This window comes from Cannabis sativa, chromosome 7 (assembly GCF_029168945.1).
Source record: "Cannabis sativa cultivar Pink pepper isolate KNU-18-1 chromosome 7, ASM2916894v1, whole genome shotgun sequence".
Lineage (NCBI taxonomy): Eukaryota > Viridiplantae > Streptophyta > Magnoliopsida > Rosales > Cannabaceae > Cannabis > Cannabis sativa.
In genome coordinates this window covers 40,471,463-40,490,977 of record NC_083607.1, presented here as the reverse complement: position 1 = coordinate 40,490,977, position 19,515 = coordinate 40,471,463, and the positions used below count along the sequence as shown (strand labels likewise).

Genomic DNA, 19,515 nt, shown 5'->3' with positions numbered 1-19,515 from the left:
AAAAATGATAAAAATAAATATTAAAAAAGGAAAAAAGAGATAATTTGGTGTTAAAATCTTTGACTTCATCATTCTCAACAATTAATTAACAGGTTGCTAGTATTTGAATGACTATGGTGTTTGAAGGAGAAGACTATTGTATTGATCTTCTTGATTGATGCCAAAGTTTTTCTCATTCCCACATCAACGTCTTCTTCTGTGGGGTTCAAGAGTCGTCTTCTGTTTGATATTTTTATTTTCATTTATTAATTTACTATTATTAGTTTAATTCCAATTAATATTTTTATGAGGTTAGAATTATAAGGAGTTTCCTTAATTAATTTTAATGTTGTGATCATGTTTATGAGTTGAAACTAATTTAGTTTTTCCATTAGTCTTGTCTATTGACATGGTTCTTTAGTCTTGCCTTTTGACATTGTTTTTTAGTCGTTTCCTTTTAGTTTTTTCTGGTTCGAGTCTTGTCTTTTGGCATGGGTTGTGTAGCTCAGAATCATCATGGTGCTATAGTAGAAGCATTCAAGAAGGGAAAGATTGGATGTGTTCAACCCAAAATTGCTGAGATAATAGGTATTAAAGAAGCATTGAGTTGGATTACAACTCATTCGTGGGATAGAGTCATGTTGGAAACAGATAGCTTGGTGTGTGTCCAAGCGATTCAGAGCGGTAATTTATGCCTTCACAATTTGTGTTTTGTAAAACGATCGGCAAATAAGTTGGCTCATTGCTTGGCAAGAGACTCTTGTTTCTCTACAGGTCGTGTGTTTTAGTTGGAGGACTGTTCTTATGAAGTGCGTTCTATTGTTTTGAACGAATTTATTAATGAAAAGATTTTATGATTTTTATTAAAAGAAAGAGAGATAATTAGGTGTTAAAAAAACAAAAAGGAAAACAAAAGAGTAAAGGAAAAAAAAAGGAGGTCAGCAAAAGTGACGTGACAATGAATTAATAATGCAATAAAATAATACTAAGTGCATTATTTTTATTTTGGTATTACTAATGTTATTTGTAATAATTAAAATTATTTTTGTTATTTTCATAAATAATTATTAATTCATTGTCACGTCACTTTTGCTTACCTCCTTTTTTTTTACAATTATACCCTTTTTATTTTTCATTAATAATTAAAATATGTTCTCTCATTTACTTGTTTATTTTTTTTAGGCTATTTTATTAATTTCTCATATTTTTTTATTAAATAATATATACTATTCTGCATCTTCTTTTATAATAAATATATATTTTATGTTATTAAAATAAAAAACACTAACTTTTTTTTTTTAATAAATTTTACATCAGTTTTTTTATTTATTTATTTATTTATTTTTATTTTTTATTGTCTCATTCTTTAAATTATTTTATTTCATATTTGTTATATATATATATATAAATTAATAATAAAAGAAAAAAAATAAATTAATATAAGAAGAGTGCTAAGCAAACTCTCTTTTACACTCTCTTTCTAATTGAGTCACATGTATAACTATCTAATAACATAAAATATAGGGTAAATACCATTTTGGACCCTCTGTTTTGCAAAAGTTACTAATTGGACCCTGTGTTTTGTTAAATAACAAAATTGATCCTGTATTTTCTAAAATAGTACAAATAGGACCCTGCATTGATTTTTTGTCAAAATAAAGTTTAATTATAATCCGATCTAAAAGTGCTATGACAAAATTGTTTACATTTTTTGTATATGTTCGTATTAAGCATTGTCTTCAAGTTGGTTGTATTAAAAAAAAGAGTTGTTAAAAATTAAGCTCAGGGTCCTATTTTTACTATTTTAGAAAATATAAGGTCCATTTTGTCATTTAACAAAACACAAGGTCCAATCTGTAATTTTTACAAAACACAGGGTCCAAAATGTCATTACCCTAAAATATAAAAAATCCCCAATACTTTATTGGCCCAAATTTTTGATCTACTCCTCTTCCCGAGTCGAACTGTCGAGATTTCAGAGACCTTGTAAGCTTCCGCCATGGAGTTCGAATCAATATACGAAATTTCCCGTACGGTCGACTTCATACGCAGTGGAAACTTCACTAAGGTGGCTTTGCAGGTGATTACTCTCTCTCTCTTTTGGTGTTTAATGAGCAATAATGTTTTATTTTGTTCGAGAGCTGCCGAAGAAAGGGTTTTTCGAGGGTTTAATCTGGTTCATGAAGAGAATAATGAATTAATTCATTCTAAATATTGATTATTCTCAGTTTCCAGACGAGCTCTTGAAGGACTCAGTAAGAGTTGTGAAGTCTCTAAAGGACAAGCTTCGGTGGCTAAGTGAATCGGAAACCGAACGAAATAACGACTTTAAAGATGTTTCTATGTTTGTCATGGCGGACACGGCGTACGGTAGCTGCTGTGTTGACGAGGTCGGAGCTTCCCACATCGGAGCTGATTGCGTCGTGCATTATGGCCATGCGTGTCTCAGCCCGTGAGTACTTATCCAGATCTTCTCTAAAGCTTTTACCTTAAGATTTTTATTGCGTATGGGAAGAATATTCTATAGCATTAGTATAATTGAAACTATTTTCATCTACATTATCGTTTTACATTTTTTGTTTTTGGAAAGGTATCAATTTCAAAAAAAAAAAAAAAAAAATTAAAAAGCATGGTAACAATTTGTCTTCGTAAATGTTTTTGGCAGGACCACTAAGCTTCCAGCCTTTTTCGTCTTTGGCAAAGCTCCCATGAGTGTGTCAGATTGCGTTAAGAATCTCACAGATCAAGCTACAACCAATAACAAGCGTGTTTTGGTATGTTTTTGATTGATGACTTTAAATTGGGATTTATTTTCTTTAATGTGTAATGTGAATTCTATATATGCTAGATGTACTAGCTGAAACAACAGCGTTAGTGTTATCGAGATGTACTGTAGTGTTTTTTTTTTTGGAAAGAATTGTGTTCACAATTTTTTCCTTGCAAGTGTAGGTCCTATTTGGGCTGGAATATGCACATTTGATACGGAACATCAAAGAAGAAGTGATGGAAGCTTGTGATTCTAGATCCCAGTTAGAAATCCAATTTGCAGACATTTTGTGTTCAGAAATCTCACCATCTGATAATCTAAACCTATGCAATCATGGAGTGCTACCAGCTGAGGAATTGACAGATAATAAAAGTTTTGGGGTGGTCGCTAGTAACAGATACGTGATCGGAGGTTTGCACTGGGGATTACGTGCAGAGCGAAAAATGGAGGACTACTTGCTGTTTTGGATTGGCTCTGACAATTCAGCATTTGCAAATGTTGTGCTTACATATAATGGCTGTGAAATAAGTACATAAGTTACTTTGTCTTTCATGTATTTTATTATAGATTTATCTTTGTAATATTTTTGTATTCCAGATATCATAAATGAAACTCTTTGCATTAGGAGTGTGTGTGTGTGTTTCTCCTTAAATAAACCTTCTCTAAGTTGATTTCTTTTTATTTTGTAATGTTGGTAGTCAGATATGATGCAACCGATAATTGCATGGTGACAGACTTATCTCAACAGAAAAGAATTCTTAAGCGCAGGTATCATCACCTATATGATCATTTGGCTTCTTTTGCACATCCTTCTATCTAAATTTTTCTAACCTGCTTGCGGCATGATGTACGGATATTGTTAATCTAGTGCAGATACTACCTTGTGGAGAAAGCAAAGGATGCTAACATTGTTGGTATTCTGGTAGGCACACTTGGTGTTGGTATGCTCTCTCAATTTGTTTTCCTTTTATTTTCTCTTCTTCGCATTTATGAGTGGGGTTATTGCTCTCATTTGTTTTTTTTTTCTACCTTGATGAGCTTGCTTAGTAAATATTGTGGATGGTTTTGGAATTTTAATGCTTCAAAGAGCCGGGGGGGGGGGGATCTTGCTTTGTTCACTGGTTTATTGATAGCAGTCTTATGTTTAAATCCTATGGTTGGTTGTAAATTTTATACAGATAAGGTGGAAAATATGATGGTTTGATTTGACTTTGTAATAAGTACTGATTTCTTTTAAACAATGCAGCTGGTTACTTGCACATGATTAACCAAATGAAAGATTTGATTGCGGCAGCAGGGAAAAAAGCTTATACGCTTGTTATGGGAAAACCGAACCCTGCGAAACTTGCCAACTTTCCAGAGGTAAGTTTTGTACATGCAAACTGGTAAACTGTAGTCTTTTCTTTTGGGAGAAGTTTATAATTCTTTTAATAACATATCTCCATACATGACTGTTGCAGTGCGATGTCTTTATTTATGTGTCTTGTGCCCAAACAGCTCTTTTGGATAGCAAAGAGTATTTAGCTCCAGTTATTACTCCATTTGAAGCCATGTTAGCTTTCAACAGGTATTAATTTATTGCAAATTATCTGTTGTAGCCTTGATAATGTCAAAAGAGTTCAATCCCAATTGATTAAAGTGCACCGTTACTCTCCTAGGGGACAATGGACAGGAGAATATGTAATGCAATTCCAGGATTTGATCAATTCATCACATACAGAGTCACAGAACCACTCAAAAGAGGCACGCTTTTCCTTTCTGCGAGGTGGTTATGTAGAAGATTTTGATTCACAAGGTACCAACCCTCCTATTTGCTTTTAAAGCCTGTGATGAGTGTGTGGCGAAGGGGTTCTTGTCCTCATAATTTATCTGAATATATAAAGACAAATTTAAAGTGATTGTCTATCTTGAAGGTGCAAGAATTTTTTTAAAAATGCTCACCCATATTTCTTGTTTTAACATTACGGACCAAATTTAAAACAATACCACCCTTCATTTGAATTGTTACATAAACAGAGAATAATGATGAAGACAAAGGAGGTCTTGCTTTAGCACATTTGACAGCGCAGGCTCTACAATTGCGTGATAATCCAAATTCTCTAGCCAAGCGAACAGCAAAATCTGGTGCAGAGTTTCTGGCAGGTCGATCATATCAAGGTTTAGAGATACACAACGAAAATGCATTGCCGGAACCTTATATTGTTGGGAGGAGTGGGAGAGCGGCAAGGTACCAAGGTGAGAACTCTTAGAAAGAGCGTTTTTACTTTGATTAATGTATTAAAAAGTAGGGAAAGAGAAGAAAGTGGTAAAGTGAATATGGAAAGGTGCTTATAATTAGTCTACATGAAGCGTAAAGAAGCTATTCATGAAAATTTTGACAATGCGTGCTGTGAAGCCTGTGATAGGATTTGAAGGATTTTTTTATTTTTATTACACTTGTAAGTCATCAGTGCAACATTTTACTTATTCAAATATATTCATCTAGATAGCTTCGATCTTTGTTCAGTGTAAATTATAATGATAAATTCAAAGTGGAATTTATATTTTTTAATTTTTGTTAAATCATATCTGTAGGAATATCATTCTATTTTTAGTATTATTTATTGTGACATTATATTGATTTTATTTCTCTTTTAAGGGATTCTTGTACATGCTAAATACATGCATTTTTATGAGAAATAATATACATAAATTACCCTCTTTGTTGACTTGGTATCAAAGCCAACACAGAATCCTAAACCTTAATCCCAGCGTGCTTTTCTCTAATCCCATTCCACCATGTTTGAAAGTAGGGAGCTAGCCAAAAGTCTAACAAAAATTATATATTAAAACTGTTTATTATTTTTCCAAATCTTTTTATCTTTTTCATAGTGATGTTTGGGGACCATCTTAAGTCACCACTAATTCTAGAAAAAATGGTCTGTAACTTTTATAGACAGCCATACTCGTCTTTGCTGGGTTTATTTGATGAAAGAAAAAAAATTAGGTGGAGCAGATTTTTTTAGCTTTTTACAAAATGTTTGAAACTCAGTTTCAAACAAAAATTAGCATCTGACGAACTGATAACGGAACTGAATACTTTAATAATATTCTTGAAAAATTTTTGACAGAAAAAGGTATTTTGCATCAGTCCATTTGTCAAGATACATCTGAACAGAATAGTGTAGTTGAACGAAAAAATAGATATTTGTTAGAAACAACTCTTGCTGTGATGTTTTATATGCAAATTCTTAAATATTTATGGGGTGATGCTATTCTTACTGCATCTTATTTGATAAGTAGGATGCCTAAAATTTTTTTCAATTATATTACTCCATTGCAATGTTTCAAAAAATTCTTTTCAGATTCTAGGATTCACTCTGATTTACCTTTGAATTTTTTTTTGTTTTCCTGCTTATGTCCTCATTCCTAAAAAGTCTAGGTCTAAGTTAGATCCTAGAGTTGAGAAATGTGTTTTTTAGGGGTATCCTCCTAATAGAAAAGGATATAAATGCTTTAATCCTATTACTAAATGTGTTTATATAACTATGGATGTGTTGTTTGTAGAAAATATCTCTTATTTTTCACAAAATTTAATTTAGGGAGAGAATTTAGTGGAATCAAATTTTTGGGAGACGGTTGAACATTTACCTAAGACTTTTGACACTGATATTAAGGAGATTAATCCTATAATTTTTAAATTTGAAATTGGTTTGTCAGATGAAGAAATGCTACGATTGATTAAAAATCGCAACAACCTTGAAGTACCTGTGGTTTATTCAAGGAAGAATGTCGCTAAAAGAGTTAGAGATCATGTTATCATCCAAATGCCTAGTCAATTGCCAGCCCTAGACAATGGATCTTCAAATATTCCAAGTAATTCTTCATCTTCTATTCCTATTTTAAATTCAAATTCTGATCCTAAGCTGAACCCAGAATTAGACCCAGGAAATCTTGAAGTAGATAATCTTCCTATTGCTCTTAGAAAAGGGACTCGTGCCTGTACCAAACATCCTATTGCCAAATACATATCCTATGATAACCTATCAGAATCCTATAAAGCATTTGCTATTAAAATTTCTGAACTGATTATGCCTAGAAATATTCAGAAAGCACTAGATGACCCGAATTGGATGCTAGTAGTGTTTGAGGAAATGAATGCTCTAAAAAAGTGGTACTTGGGAGATTATGGTGTTACCAAAGGAGAAGAAAATTGTAGGATGTAAGTGGATTTTTACAATAAAATACAAAGCTAATGAAAGTGTTGAGAGATACAAAGCTAGGCTTGTGGCTAAGGGATTTACTCAAACACATGGAATAGATTATCAAGAAACATTTGCTCCTGTTGCTAAAATTAATTATATTCATGTGTTATTATCTCTAGCAGTCAACTCTAATTGCCTTTTACACCAGTTAGATGTAAAAAATGCATTTCTTAATGGAGATCTAGAAGAAGAAGTGTTTATGAGTCTTCCACCTAGATTCGAAGATCACTATGGAGCAGGAAAAGTGTGCAAGATGAGAAAGTCCTTATATGGACTCAAGCAATCTCCTAGAACCTGGTTTGCATGTTTTGCTAAGGTGTTTAAGTGTTATGGGTATACTCAGAGTCAAGCAAATCACACAATGTTCTATAAACATTCAGAAGAAGGTAAGGTGGCTATTCTAATTGTATATGTGGATGATATTGTGCTAACTAGGGATGATTATAGTGAACTCAAAAAGTTGAAAATAAGACTTGGTGAAGAGTTTGAAATCAAGGACTTGGGTAATTTTAAATACTTTCTTGGAATGGAGTTTGCAAGGTCTAGAGAAGGTATTTTGGTTAGCCAATGTAAGTTTGTACTGGATCTTCTAAATGAGACTGGTATGATGGGCTGCAAACCTGCTGAAACACCTAGTGAACCTAATGTTAAACTTGAACCTGTAGATCTGAAAAACGTGAAGGACCAAGAGTTGTATCAAAGATTAGTTGGGAGGCTAATTTATTTGTCCCATACACGACCAGCCATAGCTTTCTCTGTGAGCATAGTAAGTCAGTTTATGCATTCACCCGATTCAAAGTATTTTGATGCTGTTTACAGAATTCTAAGGTATCTTAAGGAAACGCCTCGAAAATGTCACTTGTTCAAACCACGAGGATATCTAGAAATTGAAGCTTACAATAATGCAGATTGAGCTGGAAGTATGGTAGATAAAAGATCTACATTAGGTTATTGCTCCTTTGTTGGTGGGAATCTAGTTATCTGGCAAAGCAAGAAACAAATTGTGGTAGCTAAAAGCAGTGCTGAAGCTGAATTTAGGGTTGTTACTCACGGTATCTGTGAAGTGATTTGGATAAAACGATTGCTTAAAAAACTGAAGTCATCACAGTCAACTCCCATGATGTTGTGCTGTGACAACAAGGGAGCAATTGCAATTTCCCATAATCCAGTGCTTCATGATTGCACAAAGTACGTTGAAGTAGACAAGCACTTTATTATGGAAAAAACTGAGAGTCGTCAAGTTTGTATGCCTTATGTCCCTACCGAACAACAAGTGGAAAATATCTTTACAAAAGGATTATGTAAAAAACAGTTTGATTATCTAATTGGCAAGTTGGCTATGGAGAATATCTTTAGTCCAGCTTGAGGGGGAGTGTAGGAAAATCATTCTATTTTTAGTATTATTCTTGTGTAGTTATTGTAATTTATGTTAGGTTTTATGCCCTAAATAAAACTCCATTTCAATGTAATCTATTTTATTCAACATCAATAAAGAAACAGAAGTATTTTTTCATTCATTTGTGTGTGTTTTGGTTCACTTTATCAATTGCTTGTCTATTTGATTTATAAATTCATCTTAAACCCTTTTCACATACTTGATCATGTTTATTGTGCTGTCATCACATTGGAAAGTAAACATGACTATGTGAATAAAGTTTCCTAGATTTATCAGACACAAGGTTTTACTGATATGATAATCTACAACAAGAGTTTACTTGTATTTGGAGAAATACTATGTTCTTTCCAGAACATTGGTTAAAGTAAAGCTCAAGTTGGATGCATGGAGTATGCATCGGAAGGGAGCGATATTGAACTTTGACTTAGATTTAATTAAACTTACCGTAAAATCTATTCAAGTCAATATCGCCAAGTTGATCCTAGATCAAATGTTCTTAATCCTGTTATGATTAGGCTCAATCTTGAAAGGCTATTCGTGTTCTTTGATTTGTTAGTTAAGCCTACTTTTAGGTCAGGGTGATACGTACATTTTGGGAACACAGTAGTGCAATTGAGTGGGAGCGCTAGCATATACATGGACTCTATCTGGCGAATAGTAAGCAAAGGATGATCTCCTTCGAGCTTGACCAAACGAACATAAATGGTGGAGTACTCATTTCACATAAGCTGAAATATCATTTATACGTGGTCAAGTGTTTTAAGGATAAAATACATAGTAGGGTGTTACGGTAATCTAATCCCTTTACAGTGTAGATCATTCATATAGAGGATCATTGATCAAATTAGGATTATAACAATGGATAACTAATGGTGCGTCTATATGGTGGAACATATAGAGCATTCTATATACTGAGAGTGCAATTCTAAGTTCTATGCATGGATTCAACGAAGAATTAATAAGTTAGTGAATTTTAGTGCTAAATTCTTGATCTACTTATTGGAAGCTCGATTATATAGACCCATAGTCCCCGCACTAGTTGAGATAATATTGTTTGTAAGACTCGTGTAATTGGTTTTGATTAATCAATTATAATTCACAAATTAGACTGTCTATTTGTGAAATTTTCACTAAGTAAGGGCGAAATCGTAAAGAAAGAGTTAATAGGGGCATATTTGTTAGTTATGATACTTTGTATGGTTCAATTAATAAATATGATAAATGACAATATTATTTAATAATTATTTATAGTTATTAAATAGTTAGAATTGACATTTAAATGGTTGAATTAGAAAATTAGCATTTTTGAGAAAATCAGATACAAAAAGTGTTAAAATTGCAAAATTGCAAAAAGCAAGGCCCAAATCCATCAAGGCATGGCCGGCCACTTTTGTAGATATTTTAAACTGATATTTTCATTATTTTAATGCCAAATAATTCAAACCTAACCTTAGTGGAATGCTATAAATAGATAGTGAAGGCTTCAGGAAAATTACACTTCTGAATCAGAAAACCTGAGCCTTTCTCTCTCTACCTTGGCCGCCACTCTCTCTCTCTCTCTCTTCTTCCTTAATATTTTGAAACCCCTTAGTGATTAGAGTAGTGCCCACACACATCAAGCAATACCTCAATCATAGTGAGGAAGATCGTGAAGAAAGATTTTCAGCAAAAGGAGTTTCAACATCAAAGATTCAGAGAAAGAGATCTAGGTTCAGATCTTGATAATACTCTGCGACAGAAAGGATACAAGGGTTAGAGATCTGAACGGAAGGAGTCATTTAATTCCGCTGCACCCAATGTAAGGTTTCCTAAACTTTATATGTGTTTATTTCATCGTTTTAGAAAGTTCATATTTAGGGTGTTAATCAACATACTTGTGAGTAGATCTAAGATCCTGGTAAAATAATTCCAACAATTGGCCTCAGAGCCATGGTAATTAATTTACTTACAAGAAATTTGGACTTTAAAATGATTGTTTGTTTGTTTTTGGATGGTATCATGTTGTATTGAGTGTTATTTGATGATTGATTGGTGTTTGTGAATTATCGTTAAAAATAATTGAATATCTGTTTCTGAAATTATTTTTATTGGATAGTATGGAAAAAATTAAGCAAGTTACTTTTTTACAGAACTCAATTTCGATTTAATTTGAATTAGTTATGATTTTTTGAAGATTCGAAAAAATCGGAGTTGTGCTGAAACTGTCATGCGCGCGCGGAAATCATGCACGACATGATTCCGCCGCACAAACTCGCCCAGATCACTCCCTAGCACGCGGACGGGTATGCACAGCATCCCGTCCGTACAGCTCGCAAGTTTTTCATTTTTCTTCGTTTTTTCATGCTTTTTCATGGAATTAACTTCCGATTTTTTGTGTAGTTCTGTATTTATACTATTACTATTACTATTCCTAATTCAATTCTAATTATCATTTTGAATTAATTTAATATTTTTTAAATTTAATTCAAGATATTAGTGTAATTTGAATTTGAAAATAGTTAGTATCTATCTTTTTTGCTTAATAATCTATCTTATTTTTAAATTTGATTATATCTTATCTTATTTTTAAATTTAAGGTCAGATTTAAAATATTTTAAATTAATTTTTTTTTAAATAATTTGACCTTATTTAAATGTAAAATAAGATAACAATAATCATGTAATTTTAAAAAGATGTAAGATATTTTGCTAACTTTTAAATTTTGTTATTTTATTTATTAAAATTACATTTAAAATCTGAAAAAGATATTCATTTATCTTTTCTAATTTTTTATTTAATTTTTATTTATAATATAACATTTAAATTTTAAAAGTAGTTAGCAAATTTTGAAATGATATTTAGGTTGGTTGAAACCTAATTTTTCAAAATTATAGGTTTAATTTTAAATTTAAATATTTAATTAAATTTCGATTTTTTTTTTTATTTTTCAATTTTTTTTTTAAATTTTCGAATTTTTTTTATTCAATTCATTATTTCGAAATTAATTATTTAATTTAAAATTAAATAAATCCTACATCCAACTATCCAACTAACCTTGTTGCAGGAGTATGTGTTTTTAGCTTGTGTGTAAGTTTTTCAAAACCTATTATTACTTGATTGCAAATAGCCATGGTTACTTTTTGCCAGATCTAATGATCTGATGGCTCCCTTGGTCAAGATAATAATTTGTAACAGGTATATTTACAATCTTCTTTCATCTGTGTATGACCTAGCTACATGATAGGACCCATCCAAAGTGTCCCTGTGTGAGCCTATGTGTTTAATTTTATTATAGATACATATAGGTTGTTGTTGCTAAAATAAATTATCATAGTTCTTGATAGAATTTATTTAGGCCCATTTAGTTTTTGGGCCTATTCAATTAATAACAGTTGTTCATTTTAAGGATAAATTCCTCTCTTTTGGGCCTTGTGTGAGAGTTGGGAGCCATAGAAGTGGGTACGACATACTGAACCCAGCACCCCCTCACATGAACCACCACAATTGTGAAGGTCCATTTGCCTGATTTGAATGAGTGTACTAGGTTAATTACACTAGTTTAACCTAATTAAAAATTGATTAGCAACATAATTAATTTCATTTATTTTGAAATTAATTTAAGAAAACCATAGTTTAAAGAATTTTATATTCTAAGCTAAACTATATGTATTTTCTTGTATTTAATTAAATATAGAATTATAACCATCTAGATTCTTTCTGAAGCTTAATTTAAATTTTTCATTAAATATTCCTATTTAAGTTGATATTTAGTTATCTACAACTAACCAACTTAAATCTGAATATCTTTTGGATTTAAAATTTCAAAATTAAGTTGAGGAATTTTAGGCATTGGTTATTAAGATTCTTTAGATATTTTTTAAGTTGATATCTTTTCGAATATTAACTTAAAATGGAATATTTTAGATATTTTTTTTTTAGTTAATATCTTTTCGAATATTAACTTAAAATTGAATATCTTCAAATTAAGTAGTTACAACTTAATTTTAATTTAATTAAATCTGATTTGAAAGATATTAAAGTTGATTTTTTAGATTCTTCTGAAACAACTTAAACAATATATTTTCAAATTTGTTCCATTTATTATTCGAATTTATTTTTCGAATTTAATTAATAATTGAAAATTAATTAAAGTTGATTTTTTATTTAAACCAACTTTGATTTGTAATTTTTTATTATTATATTATGGAACTTGTTCGATATTTATTTGAATTTATTTTTTCAAATTAAATAATAATTGAAAATTAATTAAAGTTGATTTTTTATTTAAACCAACTTTGATTTGTAATTTTTCATTATTATAATATCGAATTAAAATGATTATACAAAATACATATAATATTTTTTAAATAATGAGCTTTTAATCAAGAGACATTCGATCTCCATTGTGGATTTTACACCGCGTTTGTTTTAGTGAGTAATCCTCCCTAATGGAGGAACGTTCATTAGAAATTTCGCACCGTTTAACCTCGCATGATAAGTAGTTTGTAAGTGTTTTGTATGGTACAGATCACCCTAATGGTGGCGACCATGCTTGACTTGCAAATTATGAAACAATGGTGGAAGCTCATAAGATAGAATTGCCTTGACTCTCGCCTAAACGGGACAACGCTGAATTCCAATCTTGATCGAATAAAAGGTTGCTAGAATGGTTATCATTTTAGATGAGCTGACAACTCTATTCAATGGATGATGCTTTGACTCTCGCCTAAACGGGACACTGTATCAGTTTGTTGAAATACCTTGGAAAATAAACTATGTTAGATTTAGTATTTCTATAACATATGTCATTACTTGTTATTTTCTCAATTGTGTATGAATTTATGAGCCAAAACCTTACTTCTGTTTTATTGATGTGTTGTAGTGTCATTATGAATAACCCTCACCCCGATCCTCTCCTAGTTAATATCTTAGAAATTGAACTTGAAGTTATAAACTCCTTGTCAGAGTAATACTTCACATATGCTCATGATGGACTTTTAATTCCAGAAAGCAGGTAAGCTGGGAATTGTTCACTCTGAAGAGAAAATTGTTCATAACTCCATAAATCCTACTACTTCAAGCTTAGTTGAGAAGATAAGAGAAAGTGATTCCACTTCCTCAAGTTATACTTCACAACAAAATGAACCAGCAAGAACAACAATTAACAAACGAATAAGCAGTAATGCTTTAGTCTTCGAATCATGTGTGTTAGAGAATGATAAATCCATTTGGATTCTTGATTCTGGGTCTACAAACCATGTAAGTTGTTCATTGCAATTGCTTGAGAATTGGAATTATTTGAAATCCGGAGAGTTGAAACTTAAGGTTGGTAATGGCGAAATGGTTTCAGTTAGAGCTAGAGGAAAAGCCAAACTCAAGTTTCAAAACAGAATTTTAGAATTAGACAATGTCTTATACATTCCAAATTTTAGTAGAAACTTGGTTTCTGTTTCATGCTTACAATTGCAACAATACAAATTAGATTTTTCAAGTTCTGGTTCTACCATTTCTCGAAATGACATTCAAATTTGTGTTGCATCCATGGAACATGGGCTTTATGTTCTTAGACCAGAAACACCATTTGCCCTACATAACGAACTTTTCAAAGTAGCTAAACCTAGAAACCACAAAAAGCAAAAGATCGTTGATGATAATGAAACATATCTATGGCATTACGTTTAGGTCATATAGGCTTTGATAGACTCAATAGGCTAACCAAAGACGGTCCATTGAAAAATTTCGTCTTAGGTGAACTGCCAGTATGCGAGTCCTGCCTAGAAGGAAAAATGACTAAACGTTCTTTCTCTGCAAAGGGAGAGCGTGCCAAACAACCCCTAGGGTTAGTGCATTCCGATGTCTGGGAACCTTTGAATGTCAAAGTCCGAGGTGGTTATGAGTACTTTGTCACTTTCATTGACGATTACTCTAGATATGGACATATTTACCTTATGCATAAGAAATCTGAAACATTTGCAAAGTTTCAAAAATTTCATGCATTGGCTCAAAACCAATTGGGTAAAACATTAAAGATCTTGCGAACTGATAGGGGTGGAGAATATATAGATATGTAGTTCAAAGATCATTTAATTGAACTTGGAATTGAATTCCAATTAACCGCCCCTAGCACTCCACAGCAAAATGGAGTTGCAGAAAGACGGAATCGCACGCTTTTGGAAATGGTTAGGTCCATGCTTAGTTTTTCAACTCTACCTACGTCCTTCTGGGGATATGCAATTCAGATGGCAACCGACATTTTAAATGTTGTTCCATCTAAATCAATCCCTAAGACACCTTTAGAACTATGGATTGGTTGTACACCTAGTTTACGCCATTACAGAATCTGGGGGTGCCCTGCTCATGTCTTAATAAAGAAAGACGGCAAACTTGAGTCACGAATGGAAGTTTGCATGTTTTTCAGAAATTCTAAAGAGACTAGGGGTGGACTATTTTATAGTCGCAAGGATGATAAAGTGTTTGTTTCTACAAACGCAACTTTCCTTGAAGATGACTATATTAAGAATTTCAAATCACAAAGTAGTGTTGGAGGAAATGCTTTCAAATATAAGTCCTTCCAATGTTCCGTTTTCTTCCACACGTGAAGAGGACAATCCCTGTAACGCCCGTATTTTATAATAATAAACTCGAAAATTAATTTTAATAATTTATTTATTAATAATCACATGGATCGGGATCCCGAGTATCAAAATACAGGTTAAAAGTACTTTACTACTATATACATATATATATTTTTTTTAAAGTTTAGCGGACATGCATCCTCAAAATACAGACTCCAAAATACTAAGAAATCGAAACCCTCCAGGTTGCACTGCCGCGATATGTACAATCATGCCGAGTTCTGCCTCACTGTTCCTCCAGCTTTGCCTTTCCTTTACCTACACAAGGTAGCAAACTGATGAGTCAACAGACTCAGTAAGATATGCAAGAAATATATAAAAGTACTGCAATGCCGGCTTTATGATTAAGTCGCCCTGAGCTCACTAACCAAGCTCACCAAATGGTTAAGAACGTTCTTAAGGGAAGTACGACTACTGTACCAAATGCACTAAAGTACCAACTCCGTACTTGTGTTGGTAGAGCCCTAATTGTACACCCGGAAATTACTAAGTGTTGTACCACGAACACGACGTACCCAGAGTACTCGTGTTGGTAACACCGTAACCACATTAACATACAATACTGTACTAACACTCTAATAAACATTTTATATTCGTGCTAGTAGTATAACAATCAAAACAAGCATATACATTCATATATATATTCTTACGCTATCTTACCTCGTTCCGTGCTCAAGTGTGCCGGTCAGCCTGAGTGGAAGTGCAGCTCGACGTTTTACAGGGCCCTAAACCATAATGTTCAAAATCCAATGAGAGACTCGCTAAAACACTTATCGGGGATTTAAAATAGAAACTAAACTTAACCCTATCGATAAATAGGATGCCAATACCCTAAATTACTTAAAAACGGGAAAAACTAGGGCTTGGGAAAAAGCCCCAACCGGCAGGCCGGTTCCCAACCGGAAGTCCGGCTCCTGGGACCAACCGGTCGACCGGTTGACACAGGCTCCCAGGAACCGGAATTCCGGTTCTGAACTGGGAACCAAAAATCCGACCCCCACAACTCAAATTAATCCCAAACTTCCTAAAAACTTCCAGAACACCTGTATGCATCATAATAAACCAATCCCAAGCAACAGAACTCAACAAATCAAACAAAACTCCAATCCACCATTAGAGCTCCAACTTGAGCTCACAAACTCAAATTCAAATCAAACATTAAAATACCTACTTATCTTAGCTTACAAAGATGAAAATAATCTCTATGCAACACCAGAAACTAACTTAAACAATTCTTAAAGCTAACAGCCATCAATTTCCCCAAATTCATACTAAAACCTAACCTAAACTACCAAAACTTCAAAAGAAAGAAAGTATGAAGAATTACCTTAAGCAAAGCTTTCAATCACAACTAATATCCCTTGATTCAAACTCACAAATCAAATTCCCAGCTGCTGCCCAAGAGAATCGAAAGAGAGAGAGAGAGAAATTTTCTATCCTTCCTTCCTTTCTTCAAGCTTAAGCAAAGCTTTTCCTTTTTCTTTCTTATTTTAATTAATTCACTAACCTATTCACAGCCAAAGTATATAACTAATATAAGACAAAAGAAGTCTTGTAAAAGACCTTCTTGCCCCCCTCCAATAATAAAAATAATTAAAACATCTCAAGAGTAAATTAGTCATTTACCAAACCCCGAAAATACCAACACCGTTAAAACTTAACAATGATATCCCGAAAAATATTCTAAACCATAAAATACAATTCTCTAAAGGCCCCAACGCCGCTTTCCACCGCTTCCGAACACAAACACAGAAATTGGATAATTAAACATAAAATAGCATAATAAATACATACGAACTCAAATAAATTCACATAATTGTATTATTATCATTAATAATAAAATCTCATACATAAACCCTAATTATTTAATAATTCAAAGTATTATTCATATGCGGTCTTTACAATTATCCCCCCGTTAAAAGGATTTCGCCCCCGAAATCTACCTGAACAACTCAGGATGCTGAGCCCTCATATCAGATTCCAATTCCCAAGTGGCTTCTTCCACTTTACTGTTTCTCCAGAGTACCTTGACCAATGATATGGTTTTGGTTCGGAGAACCTTTTCCTTTTTATCCAGAATTTGCACTGGTTGTTCGTCATATGATAAATCAGGTTGCAATTCCAATGCTTCGTAACTCAGAACGTGCATTGGATCAGACACGTACTTCCTCAGCATGGAAACATGAAATACATTATGCACTGCTGATAATGCTGGAGGTAAGGCTAACCTATAAGCAACTTGCCAAACTTTTTCCAGAATTTCAAAAGGTCCAATAAACCTAGGGCTCAATTTACCTTTCTTTCCAAAACGTCTGATTCCCTTCATTGGGGATACTCGTAGAAAGACATGATCACCAGGTTGGAATGTAACATCCCGTCGCTTGGGATCTGCATAACTTTTCTGTCTGCTTTGAGAAGCAAGCATTCGAGCTTTGATCTTGTCTATTGCTTTATTTGTTTTCTGGACTAATTCAGGGCCTAAGTATTTCCGTTCTCCTGTTTCGTCCCAATGAATTGGGGAACGACACTTTCTGCCATAGAGCAGCTCATAGGGAGCCATTCCTATGGTACTTTGATAGCTATTATTATAGGAGAATTCAATCAGAGGCAAATACTTACTCCATGACCCTCCAAAATCCATGACACAAGCTCGTAACAGGTCTTCAAGTATTTGAATGGTTCGCTCAGATTGCCCATCTGTTTGAGGATGAAAGGCTGTGCTGAATTTCAAATTAGTTCCCATAGCCTTTTGCAAACTCATCCAAAACTTTGATGTAAATTTAGGGTCTCTATCTGAAACGATTGACTTTGGTACTCCATGAAGACGAACAATTTCTTTCACATACAAATCAGCATACTGATCCACTGTATAAGTTACCTTAACAGGTAAGAAATGTGCGGACTTTGAAAAGCGATCCACCACAACCCAAACTGAGTCATACATTCCTGTGGTTCTAGGCAAGCCAACCACAAAGTCCATTGCAATGTCTTCCCACTTCCATTCTGGAAGTGTTAATGGCTGAAGTAACCCCGCCGGTCGTTGATGCTCAGCTTTGATTTGCTGACAGGTTAAGCATTTAGTGACATAGTCCACTACATCCCTCTTCATCCCAAACCACCAGAAATAGGGCTTCAAGTCTTGATACATTTTGGTGGTTCCTAGATGTAATGAGTAAGGGGTAGTATGAGCTTCCTCTAAAATTTCCTTTTTAAGCTCACTGATATCAGGGACACACACCCGTGCTTTAAACAACAGCATCCCATTGTCAGAAATGGAGAAGTCCTTAGCTTTGCCTGCTAAGACATCTTCTCGAATTTTAACCAATTCAGAATCTTCTAACTGGGCCATTCTGATTCTTTCCAACAAATCTGACTGAAGTGTCAGATTAAATAATTTCTCAGTCACCAACTCAATGTTTGCTCTAGTCATTTCCGAGGCTAGCTGAGAGGAAATCATGACCATGTTGGATATCTGATCAGGTCCTTTTCTGCTTAAGGCATCAGCCACAACATTTGCCTTTCCAGGATGATACAAGATTTCACAGTCATAGTCTTTTACCAATTCTAACCACCTTCTCTATCTCATGTTCAAATCCTTCTGAGTAAAGAAATACTTGAGACTCTTGTGGTCAGTATAGATCTCACACCTTTCACCATACAAGTAATGTCGCCAAATTTTCAAGGCGAACACCACTGCTGCAAGTTCTAGGTCGTGAGTTGGGTAACGCTGCTCATAATCTTTCAATTGCCGAGAAGCATAAGCTATGACTTTATCTGCTTGCATTAACACACAGCCTAAACCCTGCCTTGATGCGTCACAGTACACCACAAACTTTTCTTGATCAGATGGCAAGGCTAGAACAGGATCTGTAATCAATCGTTGCTTCAGCTCTTGAAAACTCCTTTCACACTTATCTGACCATATAAACCGCTGATTCTTCCTAGTTAACTCGGATAACGGCATCGCGATTTTGGAAAATCCTTCCACAAAGCGTCGATAATAACCCGCTAAACCGAGAAAACTTCGTATTTCAGTGACTGTTTTAGGTCTAGGCCAATTCTTTACCGCTTCAATCTTCCCTCGATCAACCATAATTCCGTCTTTTCCAACAATATGCCCCAGAAAAGACACTTGTGACAGCCAGAACTCACACTTTTTGAACTTTGCATAGAGTTTATGATCTCTAAGTCGCTGCAGAACCATTCGAAGATGTTGCTCATGTTCTGCTTCTGACCGAGAGTACACAAGAATGTCATCGATAAATACAATTACAAAATTATCGAGGAAATCCTTGAATACCCTATTCATGAGATCCATAAAGGCTGCCGGTGCATTTGTTAACCCAAAAGACATAACCAGGAATTCATAATGACCATACCTGGTTCGGAAAGCTGTCTTCGGGATATCCTCTTCTCGAATTCTCAATTGATGATATCCAGATCTCAAGTCAATCTTGGAGAATACTGTCTTGCCCTGAAGTTGATCAAACAAAACGTCAATTCTGGGCAGAGGAT

At 33.7% G+C, this 19,515-nt stretch overlaps 1 protein-coding gene across 2 annotated transcripts; it reads left to right on the top strand.

Annotated features, from left to right (window-relative positions):
- Nucleotides 1-1,880: 1,880 nt before the first annotated feature.
- Nucleotides 1,881-5,308, top strand: LOC115697872 (uncharacterized). 2 transcript variants are annotated; one of them, XM_030625034.2, is made up of 10 exons: nucleotides 1,881-2,059; nucleotides 2,208-2,431; nucleotides 2,645-2,753; nucleotides 2,929-3,274; nucleotides 3,445-3,514; nucleotides 3,620-3,687; nucleotides 3,993-4,108; nucleotides 4,207-4,313; nucleotides 4,405-4,541; nucleotides 4,763-5,308. In XM_030625034.2, the coding sequence occupies exons 1-10, from the start codon at nucleotides 1,979-1,981 to the stop codon at nucleotides 4,993-4,995; spliced, it is 1,491 nt and encodes a 496-aa protein (XP_030480894.1). In that variant the 5' UTR covers nucleotides 1,881-1,978; the 3' UTR covers nucleotides 4,996-5,308. The 2 variants fall into 2 exon arrangements, with proteins under 2 accessions (XP_030480894.1, XP_030480895.1); XM_030625035.2 differs by having other exon boundaries at nucleotides 1,912-2,059; nucleotides 2,215-2,431.
- The last annotated feature ends 14,207 nt before the right edge of the window (nucleotides 5,309-19,515 follow it).